General features: G+C 34.6%; 1 protein-coding gene across 6 annotated transcripts in view; it reads left to right on the forward strand.

Annotated features, from left to right (window-relative positions):
* The window catches only part of METTL25 (methyltransferase like 25), an 89,643-nt gene that overhangs the window by 2,066 nt on the left and 75,491 nt on the right, over positions 1-12,086 (forward strand). For 5 of the 6 annotated variants that reach the window (XM_040593877.1, XM_040593873.1, XM_040593876.1 and 2 more), the window contains exons 2-3: positions 6,117-6,281; positions 11,049-11,149. In XM_040593877.1, coding sequence (XP_040449811.1) covers positions 6,117-6,281; positions 11,049-11,149 — 266 coding nt within the window. The remainder of the gene's footprint in view (positions 1-6,116; positions 6,282-11,048; positions 11,150-12,086) is intronic. The other variant, XM_040593874.1, reaches the window with a different exon arrangement.

Consider the following 12,086-nt stretch of genomic DNA (forward strand, 5'->3'; position numbering starts at 1 on the left):
TTCAAAATATATGTTACAGAATCTTATACAGAAATCAATGGAACAAAATGGGTAAAATGAAACACGTGTTTTAGAAAGGTATGAAGCCCTCATGCTGTGGCTAAAATATTTCTTCTTTGGTTTCTGCAAGGATTATTTCTGCTCATTAAAAAAAAAAAAAAAAAAAAAGAGAGAATTGCTCTTTTTTCCTAGCATCAAAATTATAATACGCTGTTTAACATTTGGAAGGTTTTGAGAAACTCAACGGTTCTCTAGTATCGTGACAAAACTGGAGGCACTGTAATGGAACGGGCATGTGCTTGCTGATTTGATTTAGTGGTTCATGCCTGGCTGGTTTGACTGCATGATAACTGTCCTTCCAGGCAAATGATGAAAATACGTCATAGTAGAATATGACTTTCTCAGTGAATATACCTTCAAACTTCTACCTATATTTGAAAATGAATGCACTGTTAGCCTGTATTAAAATTAGGATTGAGAAACTGAATATCATAGCTTATTTGAGTGCATTATTACAACTTAATAACATTAGAAATCAGAAACCAACCATTAGAGATGTTGAAACCCAACATAAACAGAAATGACTCATCCTTATATTCCTCTAGAATAGTAACTCTATGTATGGTTTTCTTCAAAATTATCAGGTATTTAAGTGTTAGTTATTTATATTTACATTGAAGTGAGTACTAAAAAGCTCTCAGAACATGCTGTCATTCATAGGACTGCCTTTTTTTGGAGTGTGACTATGAGAATAGATTTATTTTGCATGCTCAAATGATAGCATCATGTACCCCTAACACCTTACTCAAAATACGGGTAAAATGAAGTTTGATTTCACATGGTAAAACCTTTGCTTCCTAAGAGTTTGAGAAGTTTTACATCTATACATTCACAATCGCCAAACTATTATGAAAAGTTTTCTAGAGTCTGTTCTGATAGGGATCCCAAATTAAATTATAGGGAAACTCAAGCTCCATTTGACAGAATTGATCTGAAAATGTGAAGTTGTCTGTTCATACTCGCATAGCTCTGCAAACTAAAAAGTAACATTATTGCAGATTGGCAAAAAAATGTTGTTCTGCACAATATTTTATGCTGCTATAGGGATTTTGACAAATACATGTGCCGAATTGTAGTTTTAGAAGCCAGCAAGCAAGAAATTATAATTCTGTTGCACAGTACTATATGCAAGATAATCATGTTACAGAACATTACATTACATGTTCTGTAAATCAGTTTCAAAGAATATTTTCAGATACTCATCAGAAGATATTTCATTATAATGACCATATGAAGGGTGGAACCCTTCTTTTCAGTTGTACCCCACAGGAAAATTTCAGCTCCATTTTTAGATTATAGAAAACTGGTTTGTATTTTTATACATCAAAAAACTGACATTTGCCGTATTGCATCTTGTTTATCACGTCATTGCTGTAAATTGGACACAGGCATAGAAAAATCTGGTTTAAGTATTTTCATATTTTACTGTAAATTACGGTTTGTACTATAATTCCACTTTTTTGGCATATGTTTCTATCTTCTGAAGATTTATTTGCAATTGTATAGACTGACTAGTTAAAAGACATACTAGGTTTCATCTGCGCAGCCACAGTAGAAACATTTGAGAAACCTAATATTTTTAGTATTCATAAATAACACTTAGTACAACAACTGCCCTTCCATTGCTTGAAGTCATGCTTCAGGTACCTTAATATAGTTGGGTTTTTTTTTTTCTTCTAGTTGGCAAGCTGGGACAACAATTTAAATTTGGTAGGAATGCTATTACAGATGGTATACTAGTGATCTTGTATGACATCCTACTGGTTCTGTTCATGTTCTTCCATCATATGACAAAATTCAGGGAAGTTATGGAACACGGGTATTACTGCATTTAATTTCAGTTGAGTGAGATTTGTAAGGAGAGTTAATGTATTTTATGTCAGGTGGTAGAAAAGCAAAAGCAGGTAAGCAGCAGGTTTACAAGCTTTTCACCAGTTCTGACAAAGAAGCAGAAAATTCCAGGTTTCAACAATCAGTCTTTAACCTAGGAAAGTTACAAAGTTTCAAGGTAAATTGTATTTGTGTAATACAGTGAGATCAGCAGGAAATAAGGTGAAAGTAAGATTGGGTTGCTGTGGTATATGAAAGCATAGACCCCAAGTGAGATCCCCCATTGCATACATAAGTGCTGGCTATATACAGTCACTTAACCGCCCAAGTTCTGCCCTGGAACATACCTACATGCAGGAAAACACTTTTGCAGCTAGTTCATACTCCACTAAGTTGTTTACTCCCCCTATGCTCATCTGAGGAGATCTCTTCTTCCCAGATCAGGATTTAAGCTGTGGGAGGCTTTGGGCATTCCCTTCATTGCAGACAGGTGTGCACAGAATTGCTTTGTAGGTGAGCTCAGAGAGCCAGGTTTAATGTTAGGTGCTTCCTCACTACATTTTAGGGCATGATAACTCTACAACCTGGTACCCGGACAAAGAACAAAGCCTTTTCTCAGAAAGGGCCCTTACAGGTTGCTAAATACTGCGAACTCTAATCTGCAGAGTATTTGCTTATGCTGTTGACCTTGGTGAGCTATTTGAAAGTTAAATGCTTTTCTGTATCAGCATCAGGGTAGCGTGGTGTGAGATGGGTATATGCATGGATGATGCATCCCACCTTTTGTGTTGTGGCAAGTTTGTATATGTAATTCACGTGATGTTTATTTCCACAGTGATTGTTGGGTGAAAATTGCCAATGAGGTATATAATATATATGCTTTACAGAGGAGGTAAGATACTGGTTTTGCTGTGTTTTGGGTAATGGCTGGTGGTGTAGAAGCAAAGTGTCTTAGGTCAATGGCATTCTTGCGTTTAGTGATAGGTAGATGTTAACGCTATGGCTATTACGGTATCCAAGAAGTTGATGTTGATCCAGTTTGAAAAAAGGTGACTGTAGACCTTGCAGTAGAAACTGATGAGAGCGCACTAGCTTTCACTCCGGATTTAGCTTCAGTACAGCATTGATGTAATTAGCTAAACAAAATATTTAGTGTTGAAATAAATGTTTTCCAGTATCTGTTCTGTACCATGTATTAACATTGGCATACTTTTATTTTCAATAAAGGAAACAAATGTACTTAAAGATCCTGCCCATTGTAGTGAAACAAACATGTCTCAAATATCGAAATAGATCATGTTTATAAACAACATATAGGTACCCAATTTTTCAGTAACATTTGCATTAATTTCTGCCTTTTGATCTGAAGCAAATATAGAAGTGTAATGTTTATGACACCTATAGAGTATTTCAGGGTTTTTTTCTGTTTATTTCTGCTAATACCACTAGAAAGCTTACATTAAGAACAATTTTAAGCTGCTTAATATTACTGAAAGAGTGCCTATATTGGTACACTTGGAGTCAAGAAAATCGTCTTCTAATAGACTTGTTATGTGAAAATGAGTTGTTTTCATGAGTTTTATTGCTATCCTTTACTATGGAGGTAGAATGGCAGTATTTCTTCTTGCGCCCCCAAGTATCTGATGCTACTGTAATGATAGAAAGCACTTTTTTTCCCCACTAACAATACAGTTAAGTGTATTTAAAATATAAAAGTCAATTAAAAACACCCAATATCTAGCCAGACGTTTTGAAAAAATACTGCTTATAAACCAAAATATTTTGATAGATATGTAATATACATGTATGCAAATGGAAATTACAAAAATCAAATTTTATTCAGATGTTTCTCATCTCACATATGTTAAATATTTTGTAACAGGGTGACATTCCAATGTATTCTCAAATCTCTGTTATTTCATGAAGAAAAGAAGTAGATTTTGGGGAAAATGTTTTTGCTTTACCAATTTTTGTTTTGTCTTGTCATACAAGATTGGCCAATGTATTTAAAAATGTGTGCCAGTTGATAAAAAGATTGTATGTTCCATTGTTTTCTAACAAAAAAAAAAAAAAAGCCAAACCATGCTGGTCATTGAGGAAATCAAATTTGGAGGTTAAGAACAACATAAATGTATATTAGAATGGTCTGCACTTTTCCCCAGTATGAGATACTAAATACTATACTAATTCAAAGAGGTCATAACGTGTGTGAAACAAAGTGGAACACCCACTTCTCATCAAGAAAATTAGATTTCTTCTTCACCTGGCAAAACTGCTGAACAGCTGGCTGGTCAAAATATCCCTCTGCACCTTTTGACTTAATGTCTCGTGTCTATTGCTTTCTCAGTAATTGCTGGCATATAATTGCTTGTTGAGTCTCTTAGGCATTGTTCTCTTTCTTGACAGACTAGTGATTTCTTCCCACTGCATCATACCTAGAAATTTCTGTGCATTTTTACTGATTCATACTACACTCATTTTGTGAATGTCTATAAATTTTCTGGAATGCTGTTCATTCCCAGGAAATATAAAATAAGTTAAATGAGTGAACCTCTCTTAAAAAGAAAATGAATTTTTTCTTCTTCAGCAGTAACTGAAACTGTGACAGTTTCTTGTAATAACTCCTTGTATAACATTACCTGTCAGAAAGCAAAAATTCTCTTTGTGTGTAGATACTCACCTCCTTTTATGGTTGTTGAAACTTTTTTTGGGGAGGAAAAAAAGGGTAATTCTGTATATTGTCCAAAAGCATTTGATTATCTTATCCCATTATATTAATCTCTTCCATTATTTGCTTGATTTGAAGGCATTGAGAAAGGAAGTGTATTTTTCTTTAGTCATTTCAAAATGCACACGTCTAATTTCTTGTCTTTCTGTAACAAATCTTACAGAGACATTGGAAAGCAGAATTATCCCTTCTCCCTAAAAATCGCAGTCTTCATTCCGGTTTGTTGTTTCTCTTTATTTCTGTTCTCTAGTATCATATTACACCCTTATCCATGAGGGTTCGCTAACTGGAAGTTACTGGATCTTCAGAAGTTCAAGTAACAACATAGATGATAGAGAACGTGGCTTGCTTTTTTTATGCTGTAGTAGAGAGAAGTGGAGTAAGAGGCGCCATGCAGATACTGAAATATTACTAAAGCTGGTCATAACTTAGACAATATTTATCCTTTCTTAGTCCAAGGTTTGTTTCCTGGACTCATGCTAATATCTGTAATATTATACTGTAATAATGTAATATCATTAAAATTGATATTTTGACACTGTTGGTACTGCTTTCAATAAATTGTAATATATGGATGACTTTTAATTGTGGTCATGGAGGCAAATTAAGAGCATTAGAGTGAGGTCAATAAAAACAGCTGTATCTGTTATGCAGGTGGGTAGTCCAGATTCAGGAAAGCTGCCGTCCTAGATATGTACTTGTTCAATATCTATCCGTGAGACAAAAGGCAAATCAGCAGATATTTTCTAAATCTTTGTTAACAGTTTTACAAATTATAGATATTTTAAAATTATTAGCAAAACTATGTAGAATTCGCAAATAGTTTTAGCTAAAATAGAGAGGAATTAGACAATACACAACAATTGCAAAATTACTAAATGGTTCATACCAATATGTTTCACTTAAAAACAAACATACATTTTTGAAACTAAGAATTAAGTAATAACAAACTGAAGCATTTCATCCTGAGTCAAACAAAATAGGCATTGGAATCTAACTTTGGCTCACACCTGATTGGTAGTAAAAATTAATTTAATTCTCCCAGCAGATTCAGGAGTTACAAAGCAGCTTGGAAAGTATGTGAATATAGTGCCTGTAAATCAAAACATGTCATATATTGAACAGCTGCATTTCTGAAAAAATCTGGTAGTATGTATTGTTAGATGGGGTGACTAGGAAATGTATAATGAGCGAATTTGTAAACAAAAGAAAAGTGATAATGTTGACTGAATTCTCTTGTCAATTATACTGAGGTAGCTTTGCTAAAACAATGGATTTTTCCACATTTACACTAATTCAGCTAAGAGCAAAATTTGACCTCAGTTCTGAAGGGGGAATACAGCTGAAGAAAAAGAAAGTTTTCCCACTTAATGGAAGCAAAATAAATGGTTACTTCTGCTTGATACTAAGTATTTATTGCTTGTAGTTCTCTGTGAGCCCTATTACAGAGATAATAAGCACTGTTTAAATAAATATCTTCTTTTTCTTTTCTGTACAGCAGATGACATGTTTTCCAATGTGTTTTGTGAAAACTCCAAGAAGCTTATCAATGTACATTTGTTTGCCCTGGCTGCTAAATACTATTCTTTATCCAACCTTGGAGTATGTACCCCATTAAAAGATGTACTTGAAGCACTGAGGGGAGACAGTCAAGGAACAACAGGTATATTTACATTTGTATTTAAATTTTTACTTACTCACTACAGGACTTGCAGAGTTTTGTTTTTGGGGGGTGGTTTGTTGGAGTTTTTTTCCTACATTCTCATTTTGATTTTCATTTGTTCCTAGATAGTTTCTTCATTGCCTTCGTTGAGGAAATGGGTTATCTTGCTAAAATTTGAGCAAAGGGGTCACAGAATTCAGTACCTATAGACCTTTCCTGAGATTCAGTTGTGAAGGGGATGAGGTGAGATAGACAAGCAGGTACATCACTGTTGGAGATACCTTGTTAATTCCCTTTGTCTTCTTCCTCAGCGGCAGGAATCATGGCCATTATTCTTGCGGTTTTTATAAAATCTGGCAAATGGGTTTTCTTGTTCCGTCTTGTGTTTGGTATTAAATGCGTGCTTTGGCATTTAGCTGAATATGGCCCGATAAGTGTGTGATGTCTCAGAAAAAAAGATTTTATTAATTATGTATATTTTGGACCAGTACTGATTATATGTCATAAAACTAGAGTAATTTCATTTTCTGTAGTTAAAGAAATTAAATTGAAACACTCTCAAGTTGGCATCAAGTTGGACACTGGAAGTCCTACTCCTGATTATGTTTTTTCTATCAGATGATAAACAGGCAGTTATGTTCACTTGGACTGCTGTTGTTTTCACTGAAAATGTGCTCTTCATGGAGTCCTTAGTCTTTACAGATTTGTCACTGTCTTCTAGATTTCTCATTAGTATTTCAGGGACAGACTCAGCAGCTCTCTGCCTTTGCCTTCTAGCGTGTTTTCTCTCTATAAGATGTTAAAATTCTGATGTTTGTTATCTTAAGTGATAGCACTATTATGTGTAGTTTGGGCATCTTTCCTATTTTCGACAGTGATCTTCCAGTGTTGCCATTTTTCATAGCTGGCTCCCCAGTTTTTCATTTCTTCAGAAATACTAAAATGCTGTAGCTGAGATAGTGTTAATGGTTTGTTGTGCTTTGGGCTTACTTTCTGACTTCTTTCCTTCTGCTCTTTGTTCATCTGAAACCCTTCTTTCTTGTTGATAACTGTATGCTGCCTTTCCTCTCTCTGCATTTTAGCTCTTTTCATTTTTATTATGCCCTCATTCCCTGTGTTCTGCTTAATTTTCTGTAATTCTCTACTTCTACCTTGTTATACTCATACTTGAGTTCATACCTGGGTTAGCTTTTATAGGCAAAACTACAAGGATTCTGTCATCTTCTTGTCATGCAGAATGGAGCATCAGGAATAAGGCATTTGCTGAATATTTTGTTCTGTGTGTTTGCTCAGTTGGGTAACTGGGGCCTGGGTTTGTGATGCAGTAATTCTAAACTGTACTTCACAGAAAAAATAAAACATGTTCCAAATGTATAGAATAGTATTATAATTCAAAACCTTTGTGTTGAGTTGGCAGTACATATCAGTTAAATTAACTTAATTGAAGTTCCTGGTAATCGTTTGGCAGAAACAAAACACCAAATTATGGAACTGTAACATGCAAGTTGCCAAATGAAAGTTGTGATCTTTTAACTTTAAGCTATTTTAGATATTTTGGACTTAATTCTGTAGTTCAGAAAATATATTCATTTCCTGACATACTAAAGCTTGCAAGTTAAGAGAAGTGTAAGTCTGAGAAAACTGGCAACTTTATGATGGCCTTGCTCATATTCTGAAAAGTATGTATCAGGATAATTCCATTTATGTTTCAGATGTTTTTAATATATTTTCTTTTTCTAAGACAAACATGCTTAGGAGCCTATTCCCACAGTTTGCATACTTGCATAGTTCTCTAACTTCTGCACCATCTTAACTTAGACATATTGCTATCCTTCCTTGGAATAACTGGTAAGCAGAAACATTTTAAGCGTATTGTGGACACAGCTACTCAGAATGAAGTTCTGAGTCTAAAGGGCTTTATTGCCTCCTGATGAAGGTCACTGTGCTCCTTACTGCACCATCAGGTTGCTTGCACTGAGCACATAGGGTCCAGAAGAGCCTGGCCCAAGGGGAGAAAGTCATCAGGGAGTATTTCTCTTACACATACCTGATATAAAAAGTGAGGGTTGCTGGGGTACTGGATTAAGAGTACTCTCTACCTTTTCAATGTGTTTATGGCCAAGGTAGTAGTCGTGCAGTGACTGTTAATGAATCCATCTTTAAATTCCATGTAGTGGAATATCGCTGTGCCACAATCTTTTTTTAGTATAGGGTTATCCTAGTCCCTCACTCTGGTTTATGGAATTAAATCATAGTAGTGTAACTTCTGTATAGGTGGTGTTGACTGGTGTGGACTTTGAATGGCTTCTTTTTTTACTTGGTCTATCTGAATTTCCACAGGTAACTGGGGTATAAAACTCCTGCATCCTGCCATAGGAGATCTTAGGAAGATCTGCATTAGCCCTGTATAAGACAGTCTTTCCTCAATTTGTTCAGCTCACAATTAAAGATGTAGCTGTAAATGGCATAGAGTTGAAGCAGTTTTTCAAATGGAAGACAGCTACCTGTGCTAGGGGTTCACAATGGAAAACAAACAACATTTCGGTACCAGCTAAAACTAGCAACATTAAGCTTTCTGTTACTGTATCATATCCAGGGTACTTCTGTGAAGTATTCAAACCCCAGTTTCTCTTTTCATCACAAAAGGAGATAGATCTTTAAATTTCTTGCAGTTTTTGAAGTTAGTATTTGTTCTGCTTGCATCAGTTGTACACATAGTAAGGAGATCTACGTGTATAATTACGTGTTTTAAGAAAGTAGTTTTGTGATAACAGTGACCTTACAGTTTGTTTAAAAGTAGTATACATATTTTTTCAAATTTGCCGTTGTCTTGGCAATATAAAACAGTCCCCAAATACAGTTTTTCTCTTAGATTGTAATATGTCTTGGTTTTCAAAATAATGTAAAAAAATCTATCAGAGTTCTGCAGAAAATGTAGCAACAGTAAAATTTATTAAAAATCCATAATTTTCTGTGAACAGTATCGTTTTCCCTGAGCTGAAATATAAGCTCAGTGTTGATTCTGCAAAAAGCAGGAAAAGTAGTATAAAAATGGTTAAGAAACTTTAGTAGCTAAGGTGATAAATACTTTTTATATGTAGGTATAAGCAAACTATGTTTTTTCTACCTGGAACCTCAACTTTTGTATGTTGGGTCTTGTGTCTGGATTTCTTGATTTCTTCCATGTTTGAAATACTTAATTTGGCTCAAGTACTGTCTGAAATGGTGCTTCACACAGGATTACCCAATTCAGTCTTTTGACTTGATAATATAGCAAAGAGTAAAAGGTGCAATATGTGGTGATAGTTCAAAGTGACAGTGCTGCTTTGGAGAAGTCAAACAGCTTTTATTTCTGTCAAGAAGTTAAATGTCTGTTTCTTCCTGTTCCTGTTCTGCTTCTTTGACTCATGAGCCTATCTAGACGCAAAAATGTTCAAATATAAACAAAAAGACTTTTTCTGTCTTTTTTTCTTTCATTTGGAATGTTTACAAATTAAGAGTTTTTAGAAACACTATGTGGATCTTCACAATTTTAAAGTTAAGGAGAGTCTTTAGTGAAATGACAAACACTTGTTTCTGCTGTTTGTTTTGCTTAAAAGTATTTTAGTCTATTTTTTCTTTTGTCAGGTCATAGACTTTATATTAGATTTTAAGTATTGTCATAACAGTTTATTATAAAAAAACAGATGTTTAAGGAATAGAGAAATCCTGTGGGTTTGGGGAAAAATAGAGAAAACACTGGGTTTCTCATGAGCTCAGTTCAATTCCCCACTCTCTTTTAAAGAAGTAACACTCTTGGCTCTGTTCCCAGCATGATCTGATCAAGGAATGAACATAGCTTTTTGCTTAATGATCGGTTTCTGGACAGATGAACAGAATACTGTGCAGAAAACAGAGAATGGGAAAGTATATTAATCTGCCTAGTCATGTAGAAAAGGTTTGTTTTCTAGGAACATGCTCATCAATAATGATCCGGTTTCTTCTACCATCACTCAGACTTACAAAAATTTCCATCAATTTAACTGGAGCCAAGTGTATTGTAGTGTTGGCTCCCTGAGAGAAATGTGTGGGTTTCTCCCAAAGCAGCGAGTTCTGAGCTCCTCCTTTGGTTGGGGGATGTAAAGATTAGCAAGTGGGTGCTTGGTATTCTCCACAAGCAGTAAATCTGTGATAGAGATTGACTCCATCTCATTAACACACCCTCCAGCAACACTGAAATGAGTGATCTTCTACCATAAAGATGTAACAGTTCTATAACCCATCCATAGGGTACAAAAAGAAAATTAAAGTGCATCTGCCTTTGAATTTCCCTAGTATCACTCATAAAATTTTTTTGAGATAATCTGCCACTTGAGATTGTGAGCAAATCTGCAGAATTAAGAAGCTGTACTGTGTGATTATTGATTGTCCCTGCCCTTATATTTCACATATGTAAATGTGATAAATGACACAAAAATAAATATTTTTTATGAATAGGAAGAAATAGTAGTTTTATAGTAGTAACTATTGTCTAATATCTGGTCAGGTATTACATATGCTACATCTTAAAAAAACTACACCAACTACTAAGTTTTACACTGTTGAATTTTACTAACTCATCTGTAATTCAGTAGTTTAGTCTTGTAATTAGTGAGTTTTTAGTTAAAAATTGCTATCCTTAAAATATAAAAATACTGTAGCGTATTTTTAGGTAGGTATTTTTTCTGATTGATCACAAATCTTTATTATTATGGGTTGTGTTAATGTGTATTTCTTAATCTGATACAGGTATCAAAACTGATGAGTTTATGAATAATAAGAAATCACATGAAGTGCAGGTGATGTCAGAGCTGGTAGTCCACATGGCGAACTATTGTGGTATAAAGCAGGTAAGAAAGCATTTCTTGCTATATATTACCATGTATCTTCCAAATTGTTCTCTTATTGTGTTCAAATACATCATTTTGATGTATGTCTGTCACTGCTATTCTAGTTTTTCTGGAAATAATTGTAAGGTAAAGAAGACCCTTTAGGGCCAAGTTGAGGACAATTTTGATTACAAATGTATCATTCCGAAGGAGCTGCCTTTCAGTGATTCATAATCATTTTATGACTCATGAAAAAGTTTAAGAAATTATAATTGTCCTCTATATGTTGAGCAGCTAAAAGTGGTGCTGCTTTTTGCTATACGTGGGTACTGCCTTGTTTATCAGTATATTGCTGGCAATTTACCATAATGATGCTTATGGTAGGAGAGCAAAACTTCAGTCTTCTTCTGTCAGGCACGCAGGAGTGCCACATAGAGACCAAAGCAGAAAATCTGAGACATTTTGAAAGCTCATCTTATTCTGGCACAAGGAATTTAAATTGTTTCCTATTGTTTAGTGCTGTTCACATTTAATTAACATGGATTGAGATCTATCAATTAGGAATTTAGTTATGATATTTTTAGTTTGAAGACAGACAAGATTAAGCAGAGATTTATGTAACGGAGTGTACATGAAGTACATTTAGTAGAACATGTATGAGATCTGGACACCAAATACCATTATCACGCACTGATTACGCTATGAATTGGCTGTTTCATGCATCATATGGCAAGTTCATCCTTGGATGGAGAAGAATTGCAGGATTCCTTTCTCAAATTTGATTGTAACTTACCTTTTTTTTTTACATGTAATGATGATTGCACAGTGCACTAGATCACTGTTGCATTAAAACCTCATACATGTTTACTTATGGATCTGTTGACAAAACACAGGCATCACAACAATACCTGAATACCTGACATTTTTTGAGTACTGTATTTCACATTCTGTTAGACAA

Source organism: Falco naumanni, chromosome 5 (genome assembly GCF_017639655.2).
Source record: "Falco naumanni isolate bFalNau1 chromosome 5, bFalNau1.pat, whole genome shotgun sequence".
NCBI lineage: Eukaryota > Metazoa > Chordata > Aves > Falconiformes > Falconidae > Falco > Falco naumanni.